General features: G+C 40.6%; 1 protein-coding gene across 2 annotated transcripts in view; it reads left to right on the forward strand.

Moving 5' to 3' along the window:
- Positions 1 to 4,944, forward strand: part of EXOC2 (exocyst complex component 2) — a 119,965-nt gene extending 115,021 nt beyond the window's left edge. For both annotated transcript variants that reach the window (XM_070747169.1, XM_070747170.1), the window contains exons 27-28: positions 1,052 to 1,111; positions 4,565 to 4,944. In XM_070747169.1, coding sequence (XP_070603270.1) covers positions 1,052 to 1,111; positions 4,565 to 4,658 — 154 coding nt within the window. In that variant the 3' untranslated portion in view covers positions 4,659 to 4,944. The remainder of the gene's footprint in view (positions 1 to 1,051; positions 1,112 to 4,564) is intronic.
- Positions 4,945 to 15,331: the final 10,387 nt, after the last annotated feature.

Consider the following 15,331-nt stretch of genomic DNA (forward strand, 5'->3'; position numbering starts at 1 on the left):
AGGAGGATCTTAGCCACCATTCAGGCAATAACAGATCTTCCTGAGTAAATGGCATTCCATAAAGGAATATTCTTCCTTTTTGCTGTTTGTTTGTTTGTTTGTTTGTTTGTTTATTGATTGATTGATTGATTGATTGATTGATTGATTGATTGATTGGATTTGTATGCCGCCCCTCTCCGCAGACTCAGGGCAGCTAACAACAACAGTGAAACAGTATATAACAAAATCCAATACTAAAAACAGTTAAAAACCCATTATATAAAACCCAATCATACATACAAACATACCATGCATAAAATTCCAGTTACACTGGAATAGTTCTTAAATTATTGGCTAATGGTTAAGTTTCATACAGGCTTCCTAGATGAGTTTGAAAGTGTATCACAAATGTTTAGCACAGATTAAACACATTTAAATAGAAGCAATCCGTTTGTTTTCTGTCACCAACAGTGAGGAGAGACCATTAAGTCACATGAAAGCAATACCTCTTTAACATAACATCCATTTTCATACAAAAAGACTCTTTATTAAAGCAGTGTTTCCCAACCTTGGCCACTTGAAGATATTTGGACTTCAACTCCCAGAATTCCCCAGCCAGCATTCTCTGGCTGGGGAATTCTGGGAGTTGAAGTCCAAATATCTTCAAGTGGCCAAGGTTGGGAAACACTGCATTAAAGGATAAGGTTTAAAAATATCCACATAAGGAAGATAGTTTTAGAAGACAAGATAGGATTGCGAAGTCAACATGAAACTGAAAACAGAATGATGAAAGCTTTAAATTCTGATGAATAAATTGAAGACATTACATGCATATATGTGCCAATGTGGGCGTGTATGTGTGTGTCTATGTGTGCTCATACACATGAACTCTGAAAGCCATCCAGAAATCATTCCTGTAAGAGGCTCTTATTAATTTTAATAGTAAGTATTTTGTAGGAATTTTCAGGTTGCGTGTCTAGCTTCAAATGCAAACGCATATAAGGCACACACTTAAGGAAGACTGGAAATCAATAATTTTGGTCAACTTGTGTAATATCTGTTTAATTTACAGGTCAAACTTTAAGCAAGCTCTGGAAGCCTTGCCTCAGCTGTCAAGTGGTGCAGATAAAAAGTAAGTTGGTATCTTTTATCATTTAGAAGGTGTATTTTGCAAATATTACAGCGGTCGAAGCATTCAATCCTTGAGGGCAAACCTATTTTTGATCCAAGGCATGGCAGATACAGTAATAGTGGTGGTGTTTCCATGACACCATTTTCAATGCACACAATACATAAGGACTTTAATGTGATTTATCATTATAACAATTCTGCAAAGATTACATACGACTGACTTTTTGAAACATCAGCAAGACACTGGAGAGCAAAAAAAAATCTGTTCTTGGATTAATTGAATTAATTAAATAAGCAATTCTATTTTGGACATTGATAATTATCAACGTCAAAAATAGAATTGCTTATTTAATTAATTACAGTAACCTTGAAATAGTCCGTTATTTGTTCATTTCTCCTAAACTGAACAAAACAGCAACATTTGGAAGAATTGGGAATCTGAATTACTTCCAACTCCTTCAGTTATGAGCTTCAAAGAGTTATTGATACGTTAAATAATAGGTTTTTCCCAGAATGCAATTTATCTGCTAAAACACACATATGCTCTTGTTTCTGCAAGATCAACATTGATCATACAGCAGCATTTCTAATAATAAATTTAAAGGACTTAGACTTGTTGCTAGCAATAAAATAGGCTTAAGACTGGCTTATGAAATATTGACTATATGTAGATGCTGTATTTGTGCTCATTCATGCAGGACACTGTTGAGGAAGTAGAAGCTCGCATGCTTGCATCCTTCAGTCACTGGATCTAGTACAGATTATACAGCTGTGGAATTTACGGCAGCTGTTAAATACTGGCTTTTTTGCCCTCCCCCCAAAAAAGAAATCAGTGACTGCCCCAAATACTACATAATTTAACATTTTAATGTAAGATTAAATTGCCTTCATATTTTTTTAGTTCATGTATTTTTGTCAGGGGCACTAAAATTTTTGATCATGATTTATAATTATCAGCATATTTCCTGAATGGTTGATTTAACCAGTAAACAAGCAATAAAAGGAAAACAAGACACTAAACTAAAGGGTAGACAAAACAGTTCAGTTTTGATTGTGCCACACAGTTTGTATATAAAGCAACACTAAGATTCTGAATTTAGGTCATATGACCTGTCTAAATTTTCTTAATTTATTCTTACTCTTTAAAAAATGTTAACTTCTAAGCTTGCAACCTCATATAGCATGGGTGTCAAACCCGCGGCATCACATTGCTATGATATGACATTTTACAATGTTTTTCCCATTCGCGGAGCTGGGGTGGGTGGGGCCTCCACCCCAGTTCCTGCAGCTCACCAGTTTAATACCCATCATATATGCTTAATGTGGATGAATCTTAAGAATATGAATATCTTTGATTATTAGGAAAGAGCTAAAAATATTTGTATGAAAGAGCTAAAAATATTTGTATGCAAACAACACAGAGTGGGCCTTCTCCGGGTCCCGTCAACAAAACAATGTCGCTTGGCGGGGCCCAGGGGAAAAGCCTTCTCTGTGGCGGCCCCGACCCTCTGGAATCAACTCCCCCCAGAGTTTAGAATTGCCCCCACCCTCCTTGCCTTTCGTAAGCTCCTTAAAACCCACCTCTGTCGTCAGGCATGGGGGAATTGAGACATTCCTTCCCCCTAGGCCTTTATAATTTATGCATGGTATGTTTGTTTGTATGGATGTTTAGTTTTATAATAAGGGTTTTTTAGTTGTTTTTAGTATTGGATTTAAGTGATGATTTTTATTACGGAGAGGGGTGGCATACAAATCCAATAAATAAATACATAAATAAATAAATTATGTTTTGTATTTGCAGTTTATTTTGAACACATGAAAGTTGAAGTTATGAATCTTATTCCACCACGACTCAATCTTTATAAATGCACATGTATTCCTCAGGAAACAAAATTAAAAACCATAAGGTTACGCACCTATTTAAATAATGCATCTACCTATATGTAGTTATCGATAACAATTTCTCTCATCTTGGAAAGAAGGACAAGCAAAATGTTTTGACAGAAGTGTTTGTAGATTTCTCTGAATTATTGAGATTGCATGATAGAGAACAAGTTTATTAGAAAACAGGTTGCCTGGAAACCAAATTTTAAAAATAGAGATCATGCAAGGATATTATTAACAGTAGCACAGATCCATTTTACGAATAGTCTAAGCTCAGCATATCATTTCATGTGTCTGATAAAATGCTCTGTAGCTCTCAGGAATCTATTTCCCCTCCTACCACCCCCGTTCCTACTTCCACCATGTGTGATGGAATCAATGGCTGACAGGAAGGGAGGGGGAGTTAAAAGGTTTTCCTGCATGGACTCCATAGGTGGGAGGAAGCATATGAGATCAAACACTGAGGTCTATATCAGGTTTTCCCATGAAAAGCAAGCACTCTGGTGAGATTGTTCTGAACTGGGGGATCTACAACTCTTAACCTAACCTAAAAGTAGTTCTGATTGCTTGTGCCTGACAAATTGGCTCTTCATTGTAGAATAGAATAGAATAGAATTTTTATTGGCCAAGTGTGATTGGACACACAAGGAATTTGTCTTGGTGCATTTGCTCTCAGCGTACATAAAATAAAATATACATTTGTCAAGAATCATGTGGTACAACACTTAATGATTGTCATAGGGGTCAAATGATCAATGAAGAAGCAATATTAATAAAAATCTTAGGATATACGCAACAAGTTACAGTCATACAGTCAACATGGGAGGAAATGGGTGATAGGAATGATGAGAAAAACTAGTAGAATAGAAGTGCAGATTTAGTAGAAAGTCTGACAGTTTTGAGGGAATTATTTGTTTAGTAGAGTGATGGCGTTCGGGAAAAAACTGTTCTTGTGTCTAGTTGTCTTGGTGTGCAGTGCTCTGTAGCGACGTTTTGAGGGTAGGAGTTGAAACAATTTGTGTCCAGGATGTGAAGGGTCAGTAAATATTTTACCCGCCCTCTTTTTGACTCGTGCAGTATACAGGTCCTCAATGGAAGGCAGATTGGCAGCAATTGTTTTTTCTGCAGTTCTGATTATCCTCTGAAGTCTGTGTCGGTCCTGTTGGGTTGCAGCACCAAACCAGACAGTTATAGAGGTGCAGATGACAGACTCAATGACTCCTCTGTAGAACTGAATCAGCAGCTCCTTGGGCAGTTGGAGCTTCCTGAGTTGGCGCAGAAAGAACATTCTTTGTTTTGCTTTTTTGATGATGTTTTTGATGTTAGGTGACCATTTTAGGTCTTGAGATATGATAGAACCTAGAAATTTGAAGGTCTCTACTGTTGATACTGTGTTGTCTAGTATTGTGAGAGGTGGAAGGGTGGAAGGGTTTCTCTTAAAGTCTACCACCATTTCTACGGTTTTGAGTGTGTTCAGTTCTAGATTGTTCTGGTAATTGTACTTGTAACTGTACTTGTAATGCACCTAAATTCTTCAAATCTGTCAATACCTTTTTTTTTTTTTTAACAGATTGCTGGAAGAACTACTGAACGTATTCAAGAGCAGCATGCAGTTTCAGCTCACCTGCTTTCAAGCTTCTTGTTCCACAATGGTGAAGACCTAATTCTGAAACTGAATTATTTGCATGAAATGGGAACCGTCCGTCTTGTTCTGAAATAACTCTACTCTTCTTTTCTGTGACCTCAATTTCTTGAATCAAAATTCAGAGAAAAATTATTAATAGATCTATTGCTTCTAGAAATAGCAAACAATCCCATTTTGTTTTGATGAGAATTTACTCTGAAACATTTTAAACAGCAACGTATCGCAGTGTGCTTAATAGCTTGGCAAGCTGGTTGTATTTATTATCCTATTAAATGTTGACAAGTGATGTCACCAGATTCCTTAAATTTCCGAGCATATTTACCAAAATGTTCTAAAATTCTCCATATCTGTAGAGATGTTTGGTTCATTAAATGATGGCATGTGTGCTTGTATCATCCATCACAGAGATTTTCAAACTTGGTAACTACATGACTTAGGACCAGACTATTTACAAGACCGTCTCCTGCCACATACCTCCCAGAGACCGATTAGAGCCCACAGGATTGGCCTTCTACGGGTCCTGTCAACTAAGCAGTGTCGGTTGGTGGACCCTTGGGAGAAGGCCTTCTCTGTGGCGGCCCCAGCTCTTTGAAATCAACTACCCCCACATACTCTCTCACCCTATTGGCTTTCCGAAAGGCCTTGAAAACCTGGCTCTGCGGTCAAGCCTGGGGGCCATGAGAACTGACATCTTAATTCCGGCCTAGACATGATTTGATTGGGATGTTTGATGGTAGTGATAATATTTAAAAGGTTTTTATATTATTATTAATTGTTGTACAGTAATACCTCGTCTTACGAACCTAATTGGTTCCCGGAGGAGGTTCGTAAGGCGAAAAGTTCGTAAGACAAAACATTGCTTCCCATAGGAAACAATGTAAAATGAATTAATGCGTGCAAGAAAAAAACCCACAAAAAAACGCCGCCGCCCGGCTGTCACCTTTTGAAACAGCCGGGCGCTTCTCAGCGTTCTCCCAATGCCGAACCTGGAAGTTCAGCAAAAGTTCGGGTTCAGGTGGCCGCTGAGAAGCCCCGCCGCCCGGCTGTCACCTTTTGAAACAGCCGGGGGGCTTCTCGGCGTTCTCCCGAATGCCGAATCCGGAAGTTCGGCAAAAGTTCGGGGTCGACGTTCGGGTTCAGGGTCCTCCTGAGAAGCCCCGCCACCCGGCTGTTAGCTTTTCAAAAGAGCCGCCGAGCTGTCGGGCCGGTCGGGAGGCTGGAAAGGAGGTGGGGAATCCCAATAGGGAATTCCATGGGCGGAGCTTTGAGGTCACAAAGGCGTCCTTCCTGGCCGGCTGAAACGTGGCCCTTAATTTTTAAACTCAGCAAAAAAACATGTGACGCTGTCTCCATGTGAGAGTTTGTGCATCTAGGAAAGATAAGCCAAGCAAACTAAATTCACAATTGGTTTTTTTTTACATTCCCATGACTGTGCAGGTTTATAACCATTAAAACCTATTTTACTAGAAAAAAAATAAGATTTGTAGATAAACACGCAATGCTGTATTCTAAAGCAGGGGTCCCCAACCGCCGGTCCGCGGACCAGTACTGGGCCGCAAGGCATGTTGCACCGGTCCGCGGAGTCAGCAGCTGCTGTGGAGCCATCGAGTGCCAAGCTGTTTCCTGTCTCTTTCCCCTCGCGTTCACTCAGGACCGCCGTTTCCCTCGGGCTGAGAAAACCTTTACTTGCTTGCTTGCTTTCTTCCTTTCCTGTCTTTCTTCTCTTGTCGAAAGTGGTCTATTTCCTCCTTGCGAAGCCCTCGCAAAGCCCTTGCTCTGCCTGCAGCTCAAACGGAAAGGCTTTGGCATTGTGCAGCTCTTTTTTTGCTAGGCTCCCCCACCCTATTCCCGGGGTCCTGGGTAGGAGCGAAGCCAGTGGTGTGCGTGTGACCATGAAACCCCCACCACCAGCTCCGGTAATTTTCTTTTGGAAGGATTCCTTGCTGCAAGAAAATTACCGGATCTGGTGGTGGGCACTCCAAGCAGGCAGCGATCACAAAGGAAGGTGACTGTGTCCATGGAGGCACCTCCCCCTCCTCTGGGATTCCTTGCTGGAATCCCAGCCGGAGCGGGCGGTGGCGGGGGGGTGTCCTCTGAATCTGCTGAAAGGCAAACGGCGGTCCCGAGTGAACGTGAGGGGAAAGAGACAGGAAACCGCCCCTTCCTACACTTCCTCCCTCTGTCACCTCGGTTCCCCCGCAAAATTAAAAAGGGGGGGAGGGAAGAGAGACAATGGAATGATAAGCTATACCCTCATGCTTAATCCTGCCCAAAACCACACCCCTTTCCGCCTCCACCGGGCCATAGAAAAATTGTCTTGCTGAAACCGGTCCCTAGTGGAAAAAAGGTTGGGGACCACTGTTCTAAAGAACCTGCAAAAGTAAAGAGGATTCAATTTTTGCTCAGCTTTTCAAATGTTATGAATCACAGTACTAAGGGGGGGGGGGAATCCAGTCATCGAGGTCATTTCTCTCTTTCAAATGGATTCATGTGCATCAAAAACCTATATCAAGCTAGGCTGCTTATTATTACCTTTACAAAGTAGTCATTCAAGCTTTGAAGTTTCTACCTCAAATTCAGACTTGGACGCCCCAAGTGTGTATTCATAGGTATCTGCTTCAGTATTTGCTTTTCATTTATCTTGTGGGCATAACAAAGTGAAGTCAGTTATCGTGATAATAACATTGAAAGTAATACAGGTATTTTCATTTGTGAAGTATTTAGTGACAAGTTGAAAACTTGAAGCAATGTGTCTTTCTCATCAAGTTTTCCTTTTTCTCCCATTCCCCAAGTGAAGCCATTATACAATCATGGCCGAGCAAGGATGATTCAGTAATTGTGATTACATACGCCCAGTGATGGGCTTCTACGAGTACAGTCAGGTACGCAGAATCGGGGTGGCGCAGCAGGTAGAGTGCAGTACTGCAGGCCACTGAAGCTGACTGTAGATCTGTAGGTCAGCGATGACTGGCTCAAGGTTGACTCAGCCTTCCATCCTTCCGAGGTGGGTAAAATGAGGACCTGGATTGTGGGGGTAATAGGCTGGCTCTGTTAAAAAGTGCTATTGCTAACATGTTGTAAGCCATTCTGAGTCTAAGGAGAAGGGCAGCATAAAAAATGAATAAATTTTTAAAAATGAATAATTTTTCCTTTCTGGGCTCTGGGTATGTATTCCTATCGCAGTAAATGAGGTTGAATGTGTATAATTTTAGAAGAGCTGTGTGTGCATGCGCGTGTGTACATACACATATTTTTGTGTGCCTGTGTGTAATATGTATGTACATACATGGCATATAGACATAGAATTAAATAGTATATTTTGGATATTCAGTAATAGTAAATAGATAGGGAAATTGTATCTCTGAGGCAAGGAGAGGCCAGGCACCCCAACCCAAACCTTTGACATGGGTGACGTCATGTTGACCACCTTTAATCCAGTCACATGACATTTTAGCCACCCCCTGTCATGTGATCATCAAGCCACTCCCACCTGGCCATATGGCCAGCAATAAGCCACACCCCACAGTGCGGTACTAAAAACTTTTGCAACCCTTCACTGCCTATGCCATGTTTTGGCACCTTTTATAAATCCCTGTCATCCTCTCCTCACACATCCCTTCCCCTTGATATTTATTTATGAATTCATGCAACTGCTGAACTCAAATTTTATGTCCCTGGACAGTGTAAAAAAAGACCCAAAAAAAAAGCTGCTAATACAAACTAAGATAGCTCATTAAAAGATACAATAAAATGACAGAACGGAAATAGTTACATTGGAGATCCCGCTCAATCTGACCCTAAAGCCAGGGGAGGAGTCATCACCTTCCTGCAGGCTTGTAGAGTTGTGGCCATCTGTTTATATCTAGGGGAGGATAGGGAGTGTTCGGAAACTTCAGATCATGCAGAACGCAGCCGCGAGAGCCATCATGGGGCTTCCAAGATTCGCCCATGTTTCTTCAACACTCCGTGGCTTGCATTGGCTGCCGATCAGTTTCCGGTCAAAATTCAAAGTGTTGGTCATGACCTTTAAAGCCCTACATGGCAATGGACCAGATTACCTCTGGAACTGTCTGCTACCGCACGAATCCCAGCGACCGATAAGGTCCCACAGAGTTGGCCTTCTCCGGGTCCCGTCGACTAAACAATGTCATTTGGCGGGCCCCAGGGGAAGAGCCTTCTCTGTGGCGGCCCCGGCCCTCTGGAACCAACTCCCCCCAGAGATTAGAACTGCCCCCACCCTCCCTGTCTTTCATAAACCACTCAAGACTCATTTATACCGCCAGGCATGGGGGAGTTGAGATATTCTTTCCCCCTAGGCCATTACAAGTTATGCATGGTATGTTTGTGTGTATGTTTGGTTTTATAATAGGGGTTTTTAGTGTTTTTTTTATTATTGGATTGTACATGTTGTGTTTATTATTGTTGTTAGCCGCCCCGAGTCTGCAGAGAGGGGCAGCATACAAATCCAATAAATAATAATAATAATAATAATAATAATAATATTATTATTATTATTATTATTGCCCCAGAGAAGACAGACATCCTGGGTCCCATAAGATACTGTTTTCATGAAGGGATCCACACGCCAGAGCACCAAAAATCTGAAGACCAGCTGGCTGATGTGTGCATGCAGAGACCACACGGAGGCCAGCTGGTGTACTGGAAACCCAAATACCATGTGGCCAGCACTCGCATGCAAAGACCCTCTTTGGGTTTCTGGCGTGCGCATGCGCGTGTTCTGCTTTGGACACTCGGTGCCAAAGAGATTTGCCATCACTGCTCTAGAAAAACTGGTCCTATGTTATTGATTGATTGATTGATTGATTGGATTTGTATGCCACCCCTCTCCGTGGATTTGGGGCAGCTCACAACAAACATAGAATACATAGTAAAACAATTTGATCCAATAAGACTTAAAATGACCCTAAAAACTTAAAAACATTCAATTTATCATTCATTCAATAGGTCACTCTAAACACATTCCTTGGTCCGGGGGGGGAGATCTAGTGGCCCCAGGCCTGGCGGCAAATATGAGTTTTCAAACTTTTTCGGAAAGCAAGGAGGGTGGGGGCAGTGTGAATCTTTGGGGAGAACTGGTTCCAGAGGGCCAGGGCCCCCACAGAGAAGGCTCTTCCCCTAAGCCCCGCCAGCCGGCATTGTCTAGCTGACGGGACCCTGAGAAGACCCACTCTGTGGGACCTCACCGGATGCTGGGATTCGTGCAGCAGAAGGCAGTCTCGGAGATAATCTGGTCCTATGTCATGTATGTGTATGTGTTATGTAAGGCTTTTGACTGTGAAATTCCAACGAATTTCTTCAAACTAATAGGGATGGTCTACATAACACTCTGGAAAAACTATAATAATAACAAGCATTCTTTGAACAGAATTATTTATTTATTCATTCATTCATTTATTCATTCAATTAGTTTTTATGCTGCCCTTCTCCTTAGACTCAGGGCGGCTTACAACAATAGCACTTTTTAACAGAGCCAGCATATTGCCCCCACAATCCGGGTCCTCATTTTACCCACCTTGGAAGGATGGAAGGCTGAGTCAACCTTGAGCCGGTGATGAGATTTGAACCACTGACCTACAGATGTACAGTCAGCTTCAGTGGCCTGCAGTACAGCACTCAACCTGCTGCGCCACCCCGGTTCTGTAAGCATCTCTCTTTGCTGCACTTATCGTCTGACCTGAATCCCCTTTTCTTCCTTATAAAAAGACAAGTAGTCCTCAATAACCACAATTACGATGGGCAACTTAAACAAGATTTCACATGACTACAATTTTATTGCTGGCTTTTCCATTGACTATGCTTCCTGTGGAAGTCAGTTATGAAATGCACAATGGCAATCACGGGACTGTAGGATGCTCCAACTATTGAAAATGCTCATTGGTTGAAAAGTGGTTAAAACTTGGTCACGAGACCATTGGGAACTAATCATAAAGTTCCATTTTCATAATTTTGAATGGTCGCTAAACAGGGCAAAGATTACCTGACTGCAAGTCATAGACCTAAAAGGAAAAGAAAGCAAACCAGGATCTGTCATCTCTACTTTCTGCAACTGTGGCTACTGTTACTAAATACCAGGGGTGGGCTCCACTTACCTTCACCATCAGTTTGCATCGCGTCCCTTCGTGCAAATTCTTCACTTCCACACAGGGGTAGGCTACTACCTGGATGGGGGGGGGGAAACGCAGTGGAGTAGCGAAAATGGAGCTCCGCCCCAGAGCACCCAATTTGCACTGAAAGATGTTGAAAGAAAATGCATAAGCCACGCCCACAGTGTGGTGGTAAAAACTTTGGTAGCCCTTCACTGCTTCCGCACATGCTCAGAAGATGGTTTCAGTGCGATGGTTTCAGCTGTGCTTCGGGTGAAAAAATAAAGGCCAGTATTAACTGGCCAGTATTAACTGGTGGGAGGGGTCTTTTCAAAGCAGAATAATTAATAATAATTTATTAGATTTGTATGCCGCCCCTCTGAAGACTCGGGGCGAATGAAGAGACGCCATCCAAACACCAAGAAAATAGGTGAAAATTCCAAAAAAAGAGGGTACAGACAGAACCAGATCCATGACGCCATCTTCCCATCACCTGCAAGTCAATAACGGTTCAGGCGATCTGATCCAAACCAGGAGGAACCCCGCCCTTACTAAATATTATCAGATTAATAATTGACGTCTTTTCTGATGGACATGTGGCAAAGCAAAGAAATATTGGAGTATGATCCACATCTTAGTATGGAAGGTTCTCAAAATGAATATTATTATTTATTAGATTTGTATGCCGCCCCTCTCCGTAGACTATAAGAATATAAAGATAAAACCAGAGACTTCTTTTGGGTTTAAGGGGAAAAGACTTGGGGTGGGGTGGAATTAGGAACTTTGATGTTATAAATGTTGACGGCAGCAAGATTATTTGAGGCACAGAAATATAAAGGACACTTTGATTCCTACAATGGACCAATGGGTCCAGAAGCTGATGGAGTTTGCACAGGTGTCTTAAATGGACTGCTTTTATTACAGACAAAAACACAGCTACTTTTGTTTTTACTTGGGAGCCACTACAGCAGTGTTTCCCAACCTTGGCAACTTGAAGATATTTGGACTTCAACTCCCAGAATTCCCTAGCCAGCAGATGCTGGCTGGGAAATCCTGGGAGTTGAAGTCCAGATATCTTCAAGTTGCCAAGGTTGGGAAACACTGCACTACAGAACTTGAGGTGGGGGAAACAAATTAAACTTTGATTTTGGGTTTTACCAATTAGATAAGTTTGTTGTCTACAAATGTCTACTTCATACTATTGTGTAAAAGTAAAAAAAAACTGAGGTTTTATGTTATTCTACTGCAGCAACAGGAGTCGGAAGTCAATGCCTTTTCTTTCTCCCCTTTTCCCTACACCTTTCCCTTCTTTTTTCCCTCTCATATCTTTCCTACTATTTTCTTTTATATTTTTGTATCTTGTAGTATTAATACACAAATAAACTATTAAAAAATTGGGGGGGAAATTGACGCCCATCCATGTATACATATATATTCACACTATAATGTATCATTCACAGTATATTTCTTTCATATTTAATAGAGTTTTTATTGTTTTAATATAGTTTTTATTGTTTTTCTCCACGATACATCAATACGTATACCTAGGGCTACTGCCCCGACCAGGGGAGGGGGAATGCTGTGGGGTAGTGAAAATGGAGCTCCACCCTGGAGCACCATATTTGCACTGAAAGATGTTGAAATAAAATGCAGGGCGTCCTGTATAAGCCACGCCCAGAGTGTGGTAGTAAAAATTTTGGTAGCCCTTCACTGTGTATACCTTAATTCTTAATAAAATACACATAGTTATACTATTTAATAGTACATGGACCAGTATCTTAATTTGCACTTTTTATACATTAATAACCCACCTATTTCCTCCTTTATATCATATCATTCCCATCCTATCTCCCTCTCTTTCTTCAATCTTCTTCCTCCACTCCAAATTCCTTACTTCCCTCTTTCTTCTCTTCCTTCTCTACTTCATTTTTTCCCTCTTAGCCTTTCCGTGAATATATCTGTTCACAATACATCCTATAGTTAACAGACAGGTAACTCATGCCCCTAATGCTTTATCTGTACGTCTTTTAAACTTATCCCCCCCTCCCCCCGGTATCCATATCTATGCTTAATTCTTATATTTTCCTAGGTGTATTAACTACTAATTTAATGCTGCCTCCTCAATTGCCTAATTTTGTCACCTGGATCTATCACCGTCAATTTTTTATTTTCCTCCAATGTAATCTATATTACTTATCTTCTATGCATACTCATTTTCTAACCAATCTTAAAATTTCCCCCATACATTATAATATTCAGAATCTTCGTTATCTTTAATTTTCGTTGTCAATCTATTCATTTCTGCACAATCCAATATTTTTTTTTAATTTCAGAAGGTGCCTTTGTTGCCTTCCATTCTTGCACAAATGTACTATGCATTTCTTTTTCACCTTATTTCTCCTTCAACGATTCCTAGAAAATACAACTGCAACAACAGCATTTGTTTCTAGATAATATCTTAGTAGAAAGGTTAAGAAAATCACTTGCCGTTTACCTGACCTTCAAAAGTAAGTGACAATTTTTGAAGGGGGAGGAGGGTTCATGCATTTTTAAGAAGAAAAACTTACCTTTTTAATCCCCACTCGTGAAGGGGGAGAATCCCGGTTGCGACCCTTAATGATGAGGGGGGGGAAACTTTAAAAAGTTGAATATAAACCTCTGGAGAGCTGAGCTCTAGATTTGTAGGCTATCTTTTTAATCAGAGTTTTTCTCTTCAGTGGTGTTTATATCATATTGTTTAGGAAAGCCACAGGGGACTACTTAAGGGGCAAGCCATGAACTGAGTACCTCAGTAACAAGTACATATATAGTAAGAAATACGGGAGAGAATGTATCAAGCCTAATTGGAGTAGTATATATGGCAAATTGTAATTGGGTAGCCACGTGACCTGTTTCATGGATAACAGCCCTGCCTTTGAAAAGCTTTCAGCTGAAAGTAGCACCAAGGTTACTATTAATTGAGATCCAAAGAGTGATAAGAAACAAAAAACTGGAGGGTGCCATTAGGATGCCGATACAACAGCTATGCTGAAATTATTCAATTCCTAATCTAGTAAATTTCTGAACATGCAATAAATAAGGAGACATGCCACATTATCCCACCATTTGGGATAAAATGGCATGTTATCCTTGAGTTGCTATTCTTTTTTTAAAATCTAAAACAAGTTTATTGCACTTGGCAATTGTATAGTTTTTAAAAAGCTTATTGCCAATCAATATAATTCATTTAATTTGAAATCACGTGAAAGTAGAAGCAATTTAAATTATTTTATTAAAACATATTAGTGGCAATTTGTAAGAAGTTGCCTCAAACAAAATGAATTGTAAATATATTGTGCATTCCTTAAATACTATACTTATTCTTATCCCGAGATCTTGAATGTTTTTATGGTGATTAATGTACCAGGAAGATAAGGAAGAATCTTCTACTTCTACAAGAGGGGCGGCATACAAATCTAATTAATAAATAAATAAACAAATAAGATTATCTCTTGAGTGAAGACCTGAGCAGTTCACATTTGATTTTAAAATGAGGAGTTTGCGGTGTATGAAATGGAACAGAATTCTGGAAGATTCCATTAGGCACTTTCTATTACCGTACTTTGATTCAGTTGTTTTGGCAGTGGTCTGATATTTCTTTCCTAGAAGTTTGTTTGTTTGTTTGTTTATTCCATTTTTATGCCACCCTTCTCCTTAGACTCACGGCGGCTTACAACATGTTAGCAATAGCACTTTTTAACAGAGGTAGCATATTGCCCCCACAATCTGGGTCCTCATTTTACCCACCTTGGAAGGATGGAAGGCTGAGTCAACCTTGAGCCGGTGATAAGATTTGAACCGCTGACCTTCAGATCTACAGTCAGCTTCAGTGGCCTGCAGTACAGCACTCTACCTGCTGCGCCATCCCGGCTCATCTTTCCACATGCACCATGTGGAGGCCAGATATGGCACCGTACAACTTCTACTTTTCCCCAAATTGAAGGAATGTTTTTGTTGACATCTGTTTGACTCAAATAAAAAGGTGGAAAGGATTGTCATGATCTGGTTGAAAAGATTATGTGTGGACTTCTTTATTAATGCCTTTCAGAAATTCCAGCATCATTACCAGAAATATGTAGTGAATGATGGTGTTTACAAAAAGTACATGCAGGTATCAAAGGAGCTATGTCAATAATTATTTCGTTGTTTCGTATTTTGAAACAGTTCTACTTACAGTTATGGATGTGGAGGCACTTTTTTTCAACTCTATCTCCTATATATATTTATATAAGTTACCCCTCAACTGCAATCACTCATATACAGGATTCTGGATCAAATGGAAGCAGACCATATCCAGAATACTACAATCCAAATTTACTTTAGGAAACCATAAACTTGCCACTGAAAATTGAGAGGAAGGAAAGGTCCTGCCGTGAGGATGACCATATTTAGCTCCAAGCAGAAATTCAGAAATTGAGATAGGATGAGTGTTAGAATGGGTGGAATCAGGTATGTCCAGTCTAAGGAAGACAAAGACTAAGGGTGACATAGCAATCTTCCAACATTTGAGGGAGTTGACTTATTTTCCAAAGCACTTATGGGCAGGACA

This window comes from Erythrolamprus reginae, chromosome 3, assembly GCF_031021105.1.
Source record: "Erythrolamprus reginae isolate rEryReg1 chromosome 3, rEryReg1.hap1, whole genome shotgun sequence".
NCBI classification, from domain to species: Eukaryota; Metazoa; Chordata; class Lepidosauria; order Squamata; family Dipsadidae; genus Erythrolamprus; species Erythrolamprus reginae.